General features: G+C 37.2%; 1 protein-coding gene across 3 annotated transcripts in view; it reads left to right on the forward strand.

The window, feature by feature from the left end:
• Nucleotides 1-21106, forward strand: part of LOC149048248 (retinoschisin-like) — a 68002-nt gene that overhangs the window by 14342 nt on the left and 32554 nt on the right. Inside the window, exons 5-6 of one of the 3 annotated variants that reach the window (XM_089199024.1) lie at nt 2237-2284; nt 8227-8252. The exons of 1 other annotated variant lie outside the window; for it this stretch is intronic. In XM_089199024.1, coding sequence (XP_089055150.1) covers nt 2237-2284; nt 8227-8234 — 56 coding nt within the window. In that variant the 3' untranslated portion in view covers nt 8235-8252. Of the gene's footprint in view, nt 1-2236; nt 2285-2390; nt 3082-8226; nt 8253-21106 lie in introns of those variants that run through there. One more of the 3 variants, XM_089199023.1, reaches the window with a different exon arrangement.

The following is a 21106-nucleotide window of genomic DNA, read 5'->3' on the forward strand; positions in this document are numbered from 1 at the left end:
GCTAGACAACGAGTAGTAGAAATAAGTGAGATCAAACTGTATTAGTTTATATCTATGTTTATATTTGATTGCTGATGAACATGTAGAAAGCATCAACTTAGGTTCTAGGTTTTTACCGCCATGTCTTTCTTTCTAACAATTATTGGCAATTCTATTGTCATTTACGCCTTTTGGACTGCCCCAAGCATAGCTCCTTCCTCACGAGTTTTCTTTATCAATCTGGCTGTCTGATTTTCTGGTTGGTTTGGTCATCCTGTCCCTCTCTGCAGCCTTTAGGGCAAGAATTCTTAATCTCTCAGAAAAAAAAACTCTTTAAAAAAAAAGCCCTTCTCGCAGACAAAATATACTCAGTTACAACTGAGTTGAAAATTAATGCCGTACTAACTGAATGTTTTAGAAACTTCTAGACACCAGTTATAACGTCAACAACTGCATCAAGGCATCAAAAAATTTGAAAGCAAATAGAACCGCATTAATTTTCAACTCAGTTGTAACTGGACATATTTTGTCTACGAAGTGTTCTATTTGCTTTCAAATTTGTGATGTCTAAACTATGAGCATTTCGTTTCGTTTCCTTCCATGAAAACTATTTTGTTTCATCACGCTATAGCTTGCAGCCATCGCCGATTATCAGTTGTTATCACTTAAATGTTACTTTGCCTTGATGCAGTTGTTGACATAATAACTGGTGTTTAAAAGTTTCTAAAACATTTAGTTTGTACCTCATTAATTTTCAACTCAGTTGTAACTGAGCATATTTTGTCTACAGCTAAAGAAGTGTTTTTTTTAAAGAGTGTTTTTTTACAGAGGCTAAGTACTCAATAAATTATTCAGAAACTTCTGCGGTAGATAACAATATTAATATATCAACAACTACATTGACAAGTCTATAGCTAACAGGAAAGTCTATATGATAACAACTGAGAAACTAGAAAAATTTAATGGACGGCAGGGTCATTTTTTATTTTAAATCTCTGAATCAAATAAGATCTTTGTTCATTCAGAAAGAAATGGCTGATGTGATTAATACTTGACTCGGAAATGTCGTCTTCTTTAACATTAAATCAACAATTGAAAACGCACTGTTATCCAGCTTTCAGTGCGTCCTTTCAAGCCAGTCGATTCGGCTATGATTGGTTAGATAATGATTAAAATCTTCAACTTTCATTTAAATTATTCAATATCATCTCCTGGTTGACATCTGATGAAAACGCCTACGACACAATTACAAAGCTGAGGAGCATATATACCTTAGACGAGGTCATCACCAGAAAATCAAAATGAGTTTTACTCTGTGTGGTGGACTTATCCTGTTATTAATGTTTGAAGTCGTAACATCTCAAGCATTTCTTTGTAAGGAAGCGTCTCTTTCTTGTCCTGTGATAACTTACAATCATCGCCGACTTAAAGGCTTCACGTTCAAAACAATTCACCAAGCAAACCTGGTATCCTGTGGTTTGCTATGTCAGAGAGACCCTCGATGCGTTTCAACGAATTTCAGAAACGTTTTCAAAAGCCAGGGAACCTGTGAGTTGAACGACAGAGGAGCTCTCCTTACTGAGAAAGGAAACGAACTGGAATACGACGAAGAAGCAATTTACACCCAATTTTACGACACGAAGGTAACAAAAAAAACCTCGATAAAATACCAAGAAGAATTCGAAGTTGTTATTGATTCCTCGAGGCACTTGTTTTTCGTTAGTGTTATCTTTCCCATAAAATCTTCATATTTCGACGACAGATGTGAAAACTTTCCATCTGTCACATTTTTCTTTGAATGTTTTTATCGTTTGGTCCTAAACCAGTTTGACGTGTATGCGGGTAAAATGGTGATTTTTCATCTTTTTCTTTTAAAGGCGAATGGACCACATTTCTCTAAATGATGATAATCAAAATGTTGTACTATCGTTTAAAGTAAAATGAGAAATTTTTCCTAAGTGGTAATTTAAATCTAAGTATCGTTGGAGTCAATATATGCAAACTGCTTCGAAGCTCAATAAAGTTAAATATATTTTAAGTTAAAAGTTCTTAAATAAATTCAGATGGACCGAAAGTAGGTCAAACGGATTTAGTGCACAGAATTCAGTATAAAATTTTAGCTTCAAGCTAAAAATTTCAAGATGTATCTAAAGGCCTTCAATTAGCTCACTCTTGTGCAGTCTCCATACGGTGATGAACCCGGAAGACTTATTGATTTCCCGATAAAATAAAAAATTAATGATTTTTTTGTTTTCAGCACCACTGTCAGGCCTTCAAGGAAGATTAAAAGTCGTCAATTGCAAATGTAAGTAGCGTTGGTTTGAAAGGTATTCTTGAGATTAAAGTCAACGACTTTGTGTTTAAACCACACTGAGTTACTTGTCCCGGCTACTTCTTCTTTCCGCCAATAGGTGCGGAGTCTGTCGTCCTCGCGAACCTTCGCGGACCCTCACAAACATTCCCCGAACCTGCTTGAAACATTTCGATTTTTACAGTTTCCTTGGAAGTCCTCGAATGCTGTCAAAAAGATTGCAAAGGAAAATGTTGCATAGGTTACTTCTAAATTAAAGTAGGAATCAAGCCTTTAATTCCCATGAGTGACCAAGACAGAATTTCTCCTTACAATAACCATACAATATCAATCAGACAGGTGATGAGAATAATGAAAAGGATAAGTTTGAGGATTTTCTAGTTGATCCAGTACCAAATTCTCAGAACTAGCATCGTAAGAATTGTATAGCAGACAGTAAGGAGAATTAATAATGAGATCTTGGGCACTGAAAGGCTAAGGAAACAAGAACCTGCTGAAGAGGCCGAGGACCCTCTCTGCGTTATTCACAACTTCAAATGCTGATGTGCTTACAAAATGCATCGCGAAAACACGATAGCGTTGAGTCATCCATATGGGAAGCAATTTAAAAATATTCAGGAATTAGACAAGATAGACTCCAGTGATTCAAAAACCTCTGGAGACTCCAAAGGTGCCGTAGTAAATTTGTAAGTAAGCAAATGAACCTTGCGAGTAAATGTGACTCAAATAGTTAGATTTAACGCTCAGGAATTGTTGAGAAATAATCGCATAATAAAGGAAGTTGTTACAACTGTGAAGGTTTCGACTTTTTAGAGCAAAAATGGCCATGAGAGATTTATGGAAACACATAAAACCGTCACGAAATCATTGAAAGTCCTGGAATTTTTGCAACGGATGAATCTGATATTATAGTTTCTTCGTTAATCAAATTGTGACACGTGTTTCTAGCAGGATTCCAACCTGCAAATCTTCGTGTATAAGGCGGACGTAATAACCACTCCACTACAGGAACGCGGCTTGTAAGCATGGCTTTGTCCGCCAGGAGCATCTCACTCATGGCGAGATATGACGTAGTCTTTGAAGGTCAAGAAAAAGCTCTGAAGGCGTTTGCGATATCGGCGCAATTTTGATTTTATTACCAGTTAGTTTTACATTCGCTGAGCCGGGTTACAATTTGGACTAACGTAAACTTTAATGCCATTTTGACAGTGCACGTGTTGTATTATCGGAGAGCTCAATTTTAAACTTTGTCTCATTGCTGATTATTGAATTAAGATTAAACTCACGCATAAATCATTTATAACTGCAGAAGACATGGCCACAACTAAATGATGGCTTTGTATTGTTATTTTTCCTCGTGAAAAAACAATCACACCGACTGTTGCCGTTCCATGATTTTATATTCAAATTAGTTATAGACTGCGTCCTCGTCATATGAATTTCTTTTCGTTATTCAGGTATCAAAGTTCCTCTTTCGTTCATATCACAGATTCCTGTTGCTATTTTAAAACTTGACATTTTAGGGAAATCGAGAACTTCTTGGACATTGCAAACCGTAGGATGCTAAGCTTACAGAATGGAAGATTTGAAGGTGAACCCTGATAGTCGGCTATTATGTAAGTTATAGCGCTATGAAAGAAAAGAGTTTTCATTTGCGGCAGCCCAATAAGATGTCGAGAGCTCACACGTTGAAGATCTGTATTTTCCCAATTAAAACTCAGTCATAATTTCAAATGCAGTATGTGCGTGCGCCAACGCTTTTTTTTGTGTTTGGTGGGTCTGAGACGAAGTCGAGATACTTGAGAACGCTAGACAGTGAGTAGTAAATAAGTGAGATCAAACTCTGTTAGTTTATATTTATGTTTATATTTAATTGCTCATGAACATGTAGAAAAGCATCAACTAAGGCACTAGGTTTTTACCGCTATGTCTTTCTTTCTAACAATTACTGGCAATTCTATCGTCATTTACTCCTGTTGGACTGCCCCGACCATAACTCCTCCTTCAAGAGTTTTCATTATCAATCTGGCTATGTCTGATTTGCTGGTTGGTTTTGTCGTCCTGTCCCTCGCTGCAGTCTTTAGGGTAAGAGTTTTGATCAGATTAAACAATCAGAGTAATGATTATGATAGTAACCTGGAGTGCGACATCAGCAAGACAGTGGGGTTCTTCGCTCTATTTTTCTCTGGGGTATCCCTCAGCTCTATCGCAGTCATAGCTGTGGATAGATATCTTGGGTTCTCACTTCATCTACGTTATCACGCAAAGTTGGTAACCGCAAAGAGAGCACTCATCGTCAGAAGTGGCAATTGTCTGGATTTAGTCTTTGCTTATGACTCTGGAATAAATGGTTGCTTCTTTAAATGATATTCTTAACTCTTCTCATAGTGTTCAAAATTGCAACCACTAGATGCGCTTATATTAGGATTTACAAAATAGCGCGTCATCATTAGAATCAAATCTTCGACCAAGCTGAAATTGAGAATCAAAATAACAAATTGGTGCGATTAGCGCGCGCGAGTAAGCTGGCCTTTAATGCACTGTATATATTCGTTATAATGCTTATCTGCTACGCTCCCTATGGCATCATCTCTCCCTTTTTCCGAAAGTCACCTAACCCCAGTCCTTCATTAGCCTCAGGCATGAGTGTATCTATTTCTGTAAGTCTGTGTAATTCTTGCATAAATCCGTTGGTGTATTGCTGGAAAATTCGTGCGGTTCGCGTGAGAGCCATCAACCTTCTGACGCGTGTACTTCCGGGACGGAATACTTGAAGGCAGATCTAGAAAGAGGAATATTCAAAGTACTTTGTTACAAGATATTTAAACAGGCGAACACACTGCGAAGCGTTAGTTTTGAATAATTGGAAAGAAAAGTTGTAATTGTTAATAGAAAAATGTGAAAGCACTCGTAATTTAAATAAGTAACATTTGGTGAATCAATGTTAAATCGCTAAATGTAGAGTCAGCATGAAATTTAAGTACATGCTGGTACAAGTAGATCTCGAATTTTCGACTGTTATACTGCCTGTCTCAGTAGACCATCGAGGCTGAATTATTTGCATTACCTACATGGCTAGCTGCTATTGGAATTGATTTATCAATAGATCTAGAGTGGGTCTGGTTGCACTACAAAATCTAAGAGCCACCTTAACTTAAAGGTTATATTTAGGTGACTTCATCATCGTCTTGATCTTCTTTATCAATTGTCATCATTGCCTCTAAAATTGGAAAATTTCATAACATTTCAGCTTTCTTTCAATCTCTATTTATGTCACCCATGTCTCTGCATTAGCATCAGCCTTCTAGCTTGCATAAACAAGAGAAGCTCACATGAAATGAATGCGAAAGCGATCTTCGATGTAATAAACACTTCTTAAGCAGTAGTGAAAATATGACCTGAAAAAAGATTCAGGCCTGTACGGGGTTTGAACCTATGACCTTTGCGATACCGGTGTAGTGCTCTACCAACTGAGCTAACAACAAGTCAACTGGGAGCTGGTCTTCATGTTGGTTAATAATGAATCCATGAAACGATGAATAAATGACCTTTTTCAGGCCTTATTTTCACAACTACTTAAAGCTCATATGGTTTAATAGCTATGAAGGCAGGATAAGTGTTTTTAGTTTAATTTAATTTAACCTGTTGTGTTACATTTAGAAACATTCTGTTTTGCATACTCAATTCTAGACTGGCATATTTAATTGAAGTAATGTGTGTATGTCTGAAAATGTGTGCATTGTGAGGTAGTGTAATTTGATTGACGTCAGCGTTTTCAAACCGTCAATTAACCATTGCGTTCACGAGACTTGAAAGGTTTATCCGTCGTCGCCATATTGTATCCTGTATAGAGAAACCCACTGGGTTCTTTTTCCGTCTAGCAGGTCTATAGTTTTCGCTCACAGTAGACTGAGAAGAACTGCAGGGTTAGAGAAAGGTTCTTTCATTTGCCCTCATAACCGAAAAGGAGTGTCTGTGTTAAAAAATGCTTGGGATATCTCGCAATGAAAAAAAAAGACAAGATTTTGATTCCAAACTTCTTCCTATGTATTATATATGTATCAGAGTGATGATGACTTCCGCTCAGGTTGTCGAAACGTCAGTCACCACTACCGACAACAGTCCTTCTCAGGACTATACTCACCCGGACGATCAAACTACACTACTACAACCGATTAAATGGTAGTTTAAGCTTATTAGTCATTATTATTAATGATGTGAGCCAAATGCACCAATGGCAGCACATGAAAACGCACCTGTGAAAACGAACTAACGAATATTCTCTTTTTGGAGCCTCATGTTTGATTAACCTCAGTGCCTGACGAAGACCAAAAGTGTAGTGTTTCAAATGTAGTTTATGTTTGGATGGCCTCAATGAAAACCAGGCTGGTGTCTAATAATAAAAATATGTCATTTTTCACGGTCTCTTAACTACTTCAAGAAGAAAATTGTTTTTTTTTTCAATAGAAAGAGATACATAAGTCAGTCTTCATTATGAAAAGAGCGGCAAGGAACCTCTGATGAGTTGACATGCCGTAAAACGAGTTGTTTTTTTTGCTAAACCTGCAAAAATGCCAATGAATATCGCGAGTGAGTGTAAACCCAGATAGTCAGAGATATTATGCTTTGGAATTTTTGTAAAATAATCTTACAATAAAGGAACTCTGTACAACTGTTAAGGTTCAGAGACTTGTATTACACTTTTTAGGGCGAAATTTGCATTTATTAATAATTATAATCATAATGATAAAAAAATTGATTGTGATAATGATGATAACATTGATTAAAAATTAGCGGTGAACATCTCTTCTTGTCCGAAACAGGAAAAAATTAAAAGCCCTTGACTTTTTGCGACAGACGAATCTAATATTAATATAATAATAACAATAATTTATTGATATAGCACTATTTCTATCGCTATCCAATAGTGGTATTGAATTATTTTAAAATATCTCACCTAGAAATATCTAGAACATGAGTAAGATATACTAACTAATAAAATAACTAAGCTGTCACAATCAGAATAAAAACTAAGAATAGTAAAACCTTATGATAAAAACTTACTAACTAACTACCTACCTACCTACCTAAATAAATAGTTAACTGACCAACCAATAATAAAATATCTGGTTAAAAAGCTTTCCTAAAAAGATGTGATTTAAGACTGCGCTTGAATTGTAACAAACTGACACTTGAACGGATTTCCTGCGGCAGTGCGTTCCATAATTTAGCCAAGGCTACAGAAAATGATCTTGAACCATGTCTGGTAGTTATGTAAACAACGTCAACCAAACGATGGCCATTAATTGATCTTAAATTGCGTCTGGGCACATATTTTTTATAAGATCGCAGAGGTATGTTGGCGCTAGGCCGTTGAAGCATTTAAGTGTCAATAAAAGAATTTTTAAAAACTATGCGCTCTTCAATTGGCAACCAGTGGAGTTTACAGAGTACTGGTGTTATATGGTCACATTTACGTGTATGAGTAACAATCCTGGTTGTACAATAAAATACGGATACTACAATGGACTGACACTAAATTAAAGAATAGTTCCCTAGTTTAAAGTCACTGAACTGGCCCGGAATGCTCTCACTTAGTTCTAACAAAGCGTTTATGAGAGTTCACGGAATTTTACATCGCATTACTTTAACTTTTAGTAGTAATGAAAATGAAACTTATCCTTAGGGTCTGAATACATAACCTTAAAAGCAGGCGAGAAGATAAGGTGAATCTATCAGCTGATGGGTTTTGTATCTGATTGAGAACAAAATTCTCTGAACCTGTTTACAAATAAAAGTATGGAACCTGTAAGGAAGAATTGTCAATCAGATCTTGGGAGTCTAACGGTTAAGGCAGGGGAATTGAGAAAAACGGCCAAAACTAGTGCATATGCTTATTAATACTCATTTTTTCTTATTTCTTTTTCATTTTGTAGCCGAATAACAGCACTTTAAGAAGAATGTCTCCTTCCGTTGCTGACACGATGTGATTGTTGATTCTGGTTTTCAAGCGCAACAGCTGTTTGACTTATTAGCAAGTTAATTATTGACAGTTTTAGCTTAATAGTCCTTCTGATTCATGATGGAAGCAAAACGCACCTGTGGCAACACATTAAAACGAACGAATATGCTCTTTTGGATTCTCGTGTTCTGAATCAATATCAATTTCAAGGAAGACATAATTTCAGTCTTCTCTATTGCATAGACATTAACCACTGTGTAGAAAATTCTTGTTTAAATGGTGGATTGTGCAGGAATGTTGTTAATGAATACAAGTGTACCCGGGTGGACGGCTTTTTTTTGGGATGTGGATGCTACAGTCATAAGAGCGACGATGTTAAGGACACTTGATGTCTATTATGTTTTTATCCATCCTCAAAAAATGATATAGCACGCTTTTGCAGAAATACCACAATGCTCTCTGATGTGCAGATGTTGTTTCTATTTTTAGTATAGGTCTAATCTTTTGAGTGTGTTAGCTCTCAGCACGAACTGCCGTGCCATGTTTCAACTTCTTGACAGCTTACATGAGGGTTCCCAATAGGTTTCTTCAATCCCACGATCCCGACTAGAATTTTCTCTCAATCCCGTTATCACGACGGTTTATACCAGCCGATCCCGATCCCGATCCCGATCCCGATCATGCAATTTTATCTTGGTCCATTTCCTAAATGTAAGAGGGCCTCTTCGTTAGGATGATTGATTCTAAACCAGGATTGATTCGTTGAAGTCTATATTCACCGTCAGACGTAAGTTTCTCCCTTTTCACCAAAATGACAATATCGTTCATTCAAGAAGTTTTCAAAGCACAAATAAGGGACGCTAGTCACGGTAACAACTTCCTTCCGTTTAACTTCGATCACGTACCAAAAACGGATCAGTTAGTAGTCAACAAGTGCATGAAAGACAAAAGGTAACGGCAATCCCATTGTTCCATAACAAGGTAAATAAAGAAAAATTTACACAACACAATTCTGCTGTTGAAGCGAATACGTCTTCTGAAGCGGGAACCTCTTCCGAGGAGACAATTAGCCTCTCGCTCCAAAGATGGAATGTTCCAACATCACTCGTGGAATTGTACTCTAATATTCCATCTTCCTCTTCGCCTTGTTTCCCGCTGTTTTCTTGCTGCCCCTCGAAGTCAGAGTGTTCGAGGCTGACCGGTCCGCCCGGCTGAATTTCTTTCTGATAGAATTACAACTGAGTAGTTCAAGCTCTTGCCATTGTTGTTTCCTATCTGACAGAGCGCTGACACAATACAAAACAGTGTTTACTTTTGCCGCTGCAACAAATGTTTATGCCCAGCCCGTCATCTTGTGTATGCTCTGTGGTGCCATCAGTGCAGGTGTTAACGGTTAAATTACGGGAATGGCAGACAGGATCATAGCACGTTCGAATAGAGGATACCAAGAATTTGGATTTGAAAAATAGTACGTCGCCCAATTGGTTCCTCTCTTTAAGCCTTCTTTTGTTGCATTTCCAAAGTTTCTTGCGTAATCTAACACGGTGAAAAGTTTATCTTTTTGATGCACAACCGAGCGAGTATTCTCCCCGTCTAGTGCCAAGCAACTCAATCATAATTCTTAGACTTGCTGGAGGTTTTCAAGTCCGTTTGGCATTTCAATCGACGCAGCGGTCTTAGATAACACATTACCCTAGGGGCCATTGAGCATTTTCGGTAAACTAACAACTCCGCTTCTCACAGAAGTTTCATTCCCGCGCAATGGTTAAAGAGTTTCGCTAACCAGCCCGACCGCCTCCTGAATACTAGTGAGCCTGTGTGCCTGGTGCTTTTCATAGACTGAGAAAATAAATTTCATCAGACATTCCCGTCAACGTCCGGGACGTCTCGGTTCTCGGGTCGTTTGAATTGATTATTTCCCGAATCCCGCAAAATCGCCGATTCCCGCGTTCCGTTCATAATAGCAATCCCGCATCTCGCTGCCCTCTTACTCTAAATTCCCGGATCCTGGCCTTTAAAAAGGTCCAATCCCGGATCCCGAGAACCTATTGGGGACCCTCTTATATACTCTGAATGAAAATAACAACATTGCTAACATAGACCATTTCAAATTAGTTCAGTTTCCGGCTTGGGTATACTTCAAATTTTTCCTACTCAATGCTCTCTTGGAACATTTCTTTATCACACAATGCCAATTCTTAGCATTTGTGTACTTGTATGTAGGATCCTAAGCCTACAGAATAACAGATTTCAAGGTGAATCCTGATAGTCGGCTAATATGTAAGTTATAGCGATATGAGAGAAAAGAGTTCACATGTGCGACAACCCAATGCCAAGAGTAATGAGTGTGGATATATGAAAATCATATATGTGCACTGCGGTGAAGAAACGAATATAAGAGATCCTCGCAGCTATGAACACCAATTAACTAGTAATGAAATAACACCTGAAAAAAAGTTAAGGCTCGTACGGGATTTGAACCCATGACCTCTGTGATACCAGTGAAGCGCTCTACCAACTGCGCTAAAAGTTTAAGAAGATTAGATGATCATTTTTGCAGAATATGACTGGAAGTAAAATCGCATTTATCTTCAAATCAAATGTAACTGGCTATGTGTAGTTTACTATTGAGTGTGTTTTATTTGAGAATAAGTGTTGGTTACAAAGAGAGTTTTTCTTTTAAGACAATAAGTGCTGAATAAATTATAAATTAAAGAAACTGCCGGATACCAATTACCATTTCAACAACGGCACTGAGGCTTCTATAGTCCAAAACAACATTTGAATGAAAACAATTGATGAAGAGGGCCTGAAAATCAATTATTAACTTCACAACGGCAATGAGGCTTCTAGAGTTGACCAGAACATTTAAATGACAAAAACTGATAAAATGGATTTGAATTTTAAGGGAAGGCGAAATTCACAGTTTTGTTTTGTTTTTGTTTTTCATCCTCGAATAAGATGATATATTTCAATGTTTATTCAGACAGAAATGGCTGATGTAATTCACACTTGGTACAGACAAACATGTCTCCCAGTAACATTTAATGAACGATTACTATTGTTTATTCTGTTATTCAGCGCTCAGAGCATTCTTTCAATTAGCCCGTCCATTTGAATATAATTGGAAAGCAAAGAAACATTTGGAACGAAAAATATTAAATAAACATCTACTGTGAACTCCTTTTACATTAATTAAAATCTTCCTGTTACAAGGCTGATTATACGCACCGAAGGCAAAGTCTCGACCGAAAAAAAAAACGAAATTAATTTTTTTCTGTGTGCTGTTCTAGTTGTGTTATAATGTCCGAACTCGTAGCGTCTCAAGCATTTCTTTGTGAGGAAGCGTCTCTTTCTTGTCCTGTGATAACTCGCAAACATCGCCGACTTAAAGGCTTTACGTTCAAAATATTTCACTATGCAAGCTTGATATCTTGTAGTTTGCAATGTCAGAGAGACCCTCGATGCGTTTCAACAAATTTCAAAAAGTATTCAAAACTGAGGAAACCTTTGAGTTAAACGACAAAGGAGTCGTCCCTCTTAAGGAAGGAAAAGAACTGGAATGTGACAAAGAAGCTGTTTGCACTCAATTATACGTTAAAAAGGTAAAAAAAATTTGTCTATTTATTTGTGCTAAAATAAATAAAATACGACTGCCCTCGGAAGAGGGACCCGGGTTTATTGTATTACAAACACAGTTGGCTTTCTCGCTCAGCTCTCTGAAAAAAAAAAAAAACGGATCAAAATCAGTATCTGGGCAACTGTCCACCTACCCCTCCCCTAACCCAACATTCACCCTAAATTGTTATCAATTGACTGTTGTTGGGTTAGGGGAGGGGTAGGTGGGCAGTTGCCCAAATACTGATGTTGATCCAAAAAAACAAGTCAATCTTGATTCGTAATACAGCGAAATCTTTATATAACAAATCCTTTATTGACCAAGCTTGTTCAGTCGAGATGGCTGGCTATTAGCCTCGTTCTTTTTTTCCCGCTTTTACAGACCTTGACTTCTTTTAGATTCATAAAAACGCCTAAACAGAACTCGGCTAATATCTCGCTATCTTGACCTCACGCTTGGTCAATAACGCCTGCATATTTGAATCCTGTAGTAAGACCTACATATTGGTCAAACGGCTACGCATGCGCACTAAATTTCAAGCAACTTGAATAATTTGCCGTAGTAGACACGGAGAAGCCTAAGTGCGGCATGTTTTTTTTTTTCCAGTTTTTAAGGAAAGTTCGAACTTCTTAAGACTAAGACTTATATACGTTGCTGTTTTATACTCTCCCCACTTTCTGCTAATTTACACTTTCATATATTTTTTTGCGCTTTCCACGGCGGCGCAGTGAAGTCGCTCGTAAGCTTGGTCGTTCTGGCAGTAGTAGTTTTTCCAAAGTGGGGTCGCCGAGAAAATGCGTAAAAGAGGGAAGAACCAGAGCTATGAAAGATACTTGTGAGGATAGCAGGTCAACAGTTTTCGCCCACAGTAGACTGGGGAAGAACTGCAGGGTTAGAGAAAGGTTCTGTCATTTTCCTTCATAACCGAGAAGAAGCGTCTGCGTTAAAAGAAAACTGTTCGGGATATCTCGGAAAAAAAAACCCCCAAAAAAAGAAAAAAAAAAAAAACAAGATTTTGACCTCAAACTTATTCCAATGCATTGAGATATTTGGAATTCTAAACTTTTTCTTCTCACTGAATACTAGACGTGCGTCAGTAGATCTGTATTATTATTTCAAAACTCTTATGTCAGCGCAGCATTTGACAGAAAATTATCCTAAAAAATGTTTTCAGAGTGAAAAAGACCTTGCGATTTTACACTATGCACCAAATTGGGAAATTCGTCCACTGAAAAATCAATTTAAGTTTTGGAATCGCTTGACATTTCTAGAAATGTCAAGCGATTCCAAAACATGTAATACTTTTAAGAAGTTTGAAAGAACCTTTCATTACACGATAAGTTCAGCACACAGAGTTAAATTCATTTTGATTTTCTGGTGATGACCTGGTCTAAGGTATGCATACTTCTCAGCTTTGCAATTGTGTCGCAGGCGTTTTCATTAGAAGTCAACAAGGGATGATATTGAATAATTTAAATGGAAGTTGGAGATTTTAATTTATGTGTTAACATGATAACTGGTGTCTAGAAGTTTCTCAATAATTTAGTAAGTACCGCACTAATTTTCAACTCAGTAGTAAAAATGAGTATATTTTGTCTGCGGGAAGTGTTTTTTTAAGGAGTTTTTTTTTTAAGAGGTTGAATACTTAATAAATTCAGAAACTTCTACGGTAGATAACAATATTAATATCTCAACAACTGCATCGATGAGTCTATAGTTAACAGGAAAATCTATATGATAACAACTGATAAACGAGAAAAATTTAACGGATGTCAGAGGTCATTTTTTATTTTAAATCTCTGAATCAAATAAGATCTTTGTTTATTCAGACGGAAATGGCTGACGAGATTAATACTTGACTCGGAAATGTTATCTTAATCATTAATCGCACTGTTATTCAGCTCTCACTGATTCCTTTCAATTGGCCAGTCGATTCGGCTATGATTAGTAAGATTATAATTAAAATCTCCAGCTTTCATTCAAATTATTCAATAACATTCCCTTGTTGACTTGTGATGAAAACGCCTGCGACACAATAACAAAGCTGAGGAGAATGTATACCAAAATAAGTTTTACTCTGTGTGCTGAACTTGTCGTGTTATTAATGTCTGAAGTCATAGCATCTCAAGTATTTCTTTGTAAGGAAGCATCTCTTTCCTGTCCTGTAATAACTTACAGTCATCGCCGACTTAAAGGCTTCACGTTCAAAACAATTCACTTCGCAAGCCTGGTATCCTGTGGTTTGCTATGTCAGAGAGACCCTCGATGCGTTTCAACAAATTTCAGAAAAGTTTTCAAAAGTCAGGGAACCTGTGAGTTGAACGACAGAGGAGCTCTCCTTACTAAAAAAAGGAAACGAACTGGAATACGACGAAGAAGCAATTTACACCCAATTTTACGACATGAAGGTAACAAAAAAATCTTGATAAAAGACCAAGAAGAAGGTGTTATTGATTCCTCGAGACACTTGTCTTTCATTCGTGGTATCTTTCTCATAAAATCTTCATATTTCGACGAAAGATGTGAAAACTTTCCATCTGTCATATTTTTCTTTGAATGTTTTTATCGTTTGGTCCTAAAGTAGTTTGACGTGTATGCGGATAAAATGGTGGTTTTTCATCTTTTCTTTTAAAGGCGAATGGACCACATTTCACTCTGTGCTGATAATCAAAATGTTGTACTGTCGTTTAAAGTAAAATGAGTAATTTTAAATCTAAGTATCATTGGAGTCAATATATGGAAACCGCTTCGAAGCTTAATAAAGTTAAATATATTTAAGGTAATTTAGTGTTAACAACTGAGTTGAAAATGTAAATTGGCCACCGTAAAGAGTAAAAAAGCTGACGTTTCGATCGGATTGGATGCGATTGGATCGCTCTAACGAAGATCTAACACTCGGAACGTCAGCTTTTTTTACTCTTTACGGTGGCCAATTTACGTTTTCAACTCAGTTGTTACACTTAATTACGTTTTATACTCTCCCACCGACGCAGCACCACAGTTTCTTTAGAAACTTACCCCCTTTATTAAATATATATAAGCTGAGAGTTCTTAAATAATTTCATGTGGACCGAGAGTAGGTTATACGGATTTAGTACACAAAATTCAGTATAAAATTAAGCTAACTTTCAAGATGTATCTAAAGGCCTTCAATTAGCTCACTCTGTGAAGTCTCCATACGGTAACGAACCCGGAAGATTTTCCGATAAAATAAAAAAGGAATGATTTTTTATGTTTTCAGCATTACTGTCAGGCATTCAAGGGAGATATAAAAGTCGTCAGCTGCAAATGTAAGTAGCGTTGGTTTGGAGGTATTCTTGAGATTAACGTGAACGGCCTCATGTTTAAATTACAATGAGTTACTTCTCCTGTCTGCAATTTGTCTCTCCGCCAATAGGCGCGGAGTCTGCCTTCCTCGCGAACCTTCGCGGACCTTCGCAAACGTTCCCGAACCTGCTTGAAACATTCAATTATTAACACTTCCTTAAAAGTCCTCGGATGTTGTCACAAAAAATTGCCAAGGAAAATTTTGCTTAGGTTACTTCTAAATCAGAGTGGAAATTGACTCTTTAATTCCCATGAGTGACCAAGACAGGATTTCTACTTACAATAACCATACAATATCAATCAGACAGGTGATGAGAATAATGAAAAAGATAAGTTTGAGGATTTTCTAGTTGATCCAGTATCAAATTCTCAGAACTAGCTTCATAAGAATTGTATAGCAGACAGTAAGGAGAATTAGTAATGAGATCTTGGGCACTGAAGGGTTAAGGAAACAAGAACCTGCTGAAGAAGCTGAGGACCCTCACTGCGTTATTCACAACTTCAAATGCTGATGTGCCTACAAAATGCATCGCGAAAACATGATTGCGTTGAGTCATCAATATGGGAAGCAATTTAAACATATCCAGAAATTAGACTAGACAAACTTCAGGGATCCAAAATCCTTTGCTTACTCCAAAGGTGCCGCAATAATTTTTGACCTTTGTGGGTACAAATTTTTATTTGTAATAGAGCTTCGACTATCACTTGAACTTTTACATTTCTATTCAACTGTTTCAAAATCCTCCTTTATTCCATGATAAACAACTCAATATCTGTGCGATTGTATTTCTCTGTCTCAATTTCAGGTGCGGAATCACCAAAAGCCCCAGCTACTCTCGGCATGGAAAGTGGTGCTATTTTGACTCACAGATTACCGCTTCCTCCGTGTTTAATAATAAACATGCCGGACCGAATGCTAGATTACATTTCAAAGGGTCCGAGAACCCGCTTAGATATGCTAAGTGGGGAGCTGGAGTGAAAAACACCAACCAAAGGCTGCAAGTGGATCTTCAGCAGACCACAAGGGCAATAGGCATAGCGACGCAGGGGAGACATGATTTGGATCTGTGGGTTACTAGATACAAGCTACAATATGGTGATGACGGACAAACTTTCAGAGATTACAAGCGAAACGGAGACATATCAGACACGGTATGAAAAAATATGCGTAACTAAAGAAACCTTTTTGCGGAGAAAGAGTCCCAAGGAGGAACAAATCCTTTTTGTATTCTGTACTCTGATCCTTTTCCACTGAACCACAAAGCAGTTACACTAGGCTGGGCCATATACTCTCTGCCATTGAACCTACAGAAAAGCATTCACGAAAGTTATTGGGTAAGAGTAACTCGTACTGTAAAAAGAAAAAAAACGTACACTCGTTAATTTTACGACCAAATATATTCTACTCAGGTTTTCTCAGAAAACAAAGACAGAGACACAATTGTTTACCACGGTCTTAACCCGCCCATTTATGTTCGCTATGCTCGAGTTCTTCCGATGGAATGGAAAGGGACGATCGCTATGAGGCTTAAGCTTTATTCTTGTTAAGGTAACCTACTGGTCCAATTGTGTAGCAATGGCCGAGATTTTTGTGAGAAACGTATTCTGGGGAGACAGAAGGTGTGCGTTGGGGGTAGGGGTAAGCTGTAATGGACTGACATTACATTTAACCCTTTAGCCCCCAAGATCTTCATCCTAATTCTCCCGTCTAGCCGCTAGACATTCCTTGCAAATCAGGTACAAGAATTAGGTGTTAGATCAGGATAACAACTTTTACCTGATAAGTTTGAATATTCTCATAACCTGTTTGCAAGATATACTGCTCAGAAACCAAAAGCGAGCCCCGGTTTAAGGCCAGTTGCCCTTTGGGTTTTGCGCGTGATTGTCATATGTCATCGATAGAGCTCACGCATTTCACATAACATCCCCAACACCTATTTTTTTTTTTACTGAGATACACTATTTCTTTTTGATAGAAAACTTAGTTCTCTTAACTTGTTTCGAAGTACGAGAGTCACAACTGAAGGGAAGAATTCACGTTTTCAGCCTTTCGCCGAAGTAGCAACATAACGGTAAACACTGCAACTTTGAACGCTTTGTACAAGGTCAATATACTTTGGCCGAAAAATGTTTTCCAGAAATGTGATGTATATCCTTCTAATGTCCTAATTTGATATGCAATATTTGAAAATTTTTATTTTTCATTCGCTTCTGAAGTTTTTCGATGTTTATCGAATGATATTGCATTGAAATGCCTTTTTCTTCATAACTGCGTAGTTTTCTCATTCTTTTGTGTTGCGATAGTGATTTTTGAACCGGTTTTTGAAAGGGCATATTTTGGGACAAATTTTGCTGCTATCAGACGTAACAAGTTCGCGAGTCAATATTTTTGGTTTAAAGCGAAACTGAAGCAAAAGCAATTCATTTTTAAATAGCATTAGGTAAACTCCATTTAGAAGATAAAAATCGGCCGATTTTAATTTTTAGCCAGAAATCATCGGTCGTTTCTTAGGCGCAGGGCCTCTTAAATTTGCAAGTAAGCGATTGAAAATTACGAGTAAATGTAACTCAAATAGTCAGATTTAACGCTCAGAAATTGTTGAGATATAATCGCACGATAAAGGGAGTTGTTACAACCGTGAATATTTAGAGATTCGTATTGGACTTTTCAGAACAAAAATGGCTATGACAGATTTATGGAAACACAAAAAAACCGTCAGGAAATTATTGAAAGTCTCAGAATTTTTGCAATGGACGAGTCTGATATTATAGTTTCTTCATAAATCAAATTTAAAAAACAAATCAAAAACAAAGCTCAATTTTAAATTTTGTCTCATTGCTGTTTGTTGAATAAAGATTAAACTCACGCATACAACATTTGCAGCTGCAGAAGACATGGCCACAGCTAAATAATGGCTTTGTATTGCTATTTTTCCTCGTGAAAAAAAAAATCATACCGACTGTTGCAGCTATGATTTTATATTCATTAATCTTGCGTCCTTGTCATGTGAATTTCTTTTCGCTATTTAGGTATCAAAGTTCCTCTGTCGTTCATATCACAGATTCCTGTTGCTATTTTAAAACTTGAAATTTTAGAGAAATTAAGAACTTCTTTGACATTGCAAACCGTAGGATGCTAAGCTTACAGAATGAAAGATTTGTAGGTGAATCCTGATAGTCGGCTATTATGTAAGTTATAACGCTATGAGAGAAAAGAGTTTTCATTTGCGGCAACCCAATGAGATGTCTAGATTTAAGAGAGATCAGCCGCTTATTTTTGCAGAATATGACTAGAAGTAGAATCGCATTTATCCGGCTAAACTCAAGTGTAACTGGCTATGTGTAGTTTACTACAAAGAATGTTTTATTTATGAGAATAAGTATTGGTTACAAAGAGAGTTTTTCTTTTAAGACAGTAAGTACTGAATAAGTTATAAAGAAACTTCTGGATACCAATTACCGTTTCAACAACTGCATTGGTTCTTCTATAGTTCACAACATTTGAATGATAACAATTGATAAAGTGGATCTGAAATTTATTTTCTTCACAACGGCAATGAGGATTCTAGAGTTGACCAGATTATTTACTGCGAGGGTCATTTATGAAAAAAAAAACGATGAAGAAAATAAGAAGCTGTCTAACACGTTTAAGATCCGTATTTTCCCAGTTAAAACTCAGCCATAATTTCAAATGCAGTATGCGCGTGCGCCAACGCATTTTTTTTGTTGTTTGGTGGGTCTGAGACGAAGTCGAGATACTTGAGAAAACTAGACAGTGAGTGGTAGAAATAAGTGAGATCAAACTGTATTAGTTTATATCTATGTTTATATTTGATTGCTTATGAACATGTAGAAAAGCATCAACTAAGGTTCTAGGTTTTTACCGCCATGTCTTTCTTTCTAACAATTATTGGCAATTCTATCGTCATTTACGCCTTTTGGACTGCCCCGAGCATAACTCCTCCTTCAAGAGTTTTCTTTATCCATCTCGCTGTATCTGATTTGCTGGTTGGTTTGGTCGTCCTGTCCCTCTCTGCAGTTTTTAGGGTAAGAGTTTTGATTAGATTAAACAGTCCGAGTAATGATTATGATAGTAACCTGGAGTGCGACATCAGCAAAATAGTGAGGTTCTTCGCTCTATTTCTCTCTGGGGTATCCCTCAACTCTATCGCAGTCATAGCTGTGGATAGATATCTTGGGCTCTCACTTCATCTACGTTATCACGCGTTGGTAACCGCAAAGAGAGCACTCATCGTAGTGGCAATTGTCTGGATTTGATCTTTGCTTATGACTGTGGAATAAATGGTTGTTTCTTTAAATGATATTGTTAACTCTTCTCTCATAGTATTCAAAATTGCAACCACTAGATGCGCTTACAATATGATTTACAAAATAGCGCGTCATCACTAGAATCAAATCTTCGACCAAGCTGAAATTGAGAATCAAAATAACAAATTGGTGCGATTAGCGCGCGCGAGTAAGGTGGCCTTTAATGCAATGTGTATTTTCGTAATAATGCTTATCTGCTACTCTCCCTATGGCATCATCTCTACCTTTTTCCGAAAGTCACCTGACCCCAGGCCTTGGGATGAGTGTATCAATTTTATAAGTTTGTTTAATTCTTGCATAAATCCATTGGTGTATTGCTGGAAAATTCGTGCGGTTCGCGTGAGAGCCATCAACCTTCTGACGCGTGTACTCCCAGGATGGAATACTTGAAAGCAGATCTAGAAAGAGGAATATTCAAAGTACTTTGTTACAAGATATTTAAACAAGCGAACTCACTGCGAAACGTTAGTTTAGATAATTGGAAAGAAAAGTTAAAATTGTTAATAGAAAAATGTGAAAATGCTCATCACTTAAGTAAGTTACATTTGGTAAATCAATGTTTAATCGCTAAATATAGATTCACCATGAAATTTCAGCACAATGCTGTTAAAAGTAGACTCAAATTTTCGACTGTTATACTGCCTGTCTTAGTAGAGTATTGAGGCTGAATGATACGCATTGCCTACATGGCTAGCTGCTATTGGAATTGATTCATCAATAGATCTAGAGTGAGTGTGGTTGCGCTATAAAATCTAAGAGCCACCTTAACTTAAAGGTGACTTCATCATCGTCCTGATCTTCTTTATCAATTGTCATCATTGCCTCTAAAATTGGAAATTTTCATAACATTTCAGCTTTCTTTTAATCTCTATTGATGTCATCCATGCCTCTGTGTTAGCACTAGGCTAAGCCTACTAGCTTTCGCAAACTATAGAAGCTCAATTGAAATGAATGCGAAAGCGATCTTCGCAGTAATAAACTCTTCTTAAGCAGTAGTGAAAATATGAGCTGAAAAAAAATTCAGGCCTGTACGGGATTTCAACCTATGACCTTTGCGATACCGGTGTAGTGCTCTACCAACTGAGCTAACAACAAGTCAACTGGGAGCTGGTCAGTATGTTGGTTAACAATGAACCCATGAAATGATGAATACTTTTTCAGGCCTTACACAACTACTTAAAAAATGTTATCAGTTAAATTTAATTTAACCTATTGCATTGCATTAAGAAACATTGTGTTTTGCATATTTAAGGCTAGACTGGCATATTTAATGGAAGCAATGTGTGTATGTCTAAAAATGTGTGCATCTTGAGGTAGCGTAATTTAATTGATGTCAGTGTTTTCATACCGCCAATTCACCATTGCGTTCACGAGACTTGAAAGCATAGTATATTTGAATAAAGGGGTGAGTCTCTGAAGAAACTGTGTTGCTGCGTCGGTGGAAGAGTATAACAACGTAATTTTGTTTTATTAACTGAGTTGATAACGTAAATTGGCCACCGTAAAGAGTTTCAAAGGTGATGTTTCAAGCGTTAGCACTTCGTCTCTCGCTCTGACGAAGGGCTAAAGCTCGAACGTC

Source organism: Pocillopora damicornis, chromosome 3 (assembly GCF_964200805.1).
Source record: "Pocillopora damicornis chromosome 3, jaPocDami1.2, whole genome shotgun sequence".
NCBI lineage: Eukaryota > Metazoa > Cnidaria > Anthozoa > Scleractinia > Pocilloporidae > Pocillopora > Pocillopora damicornis.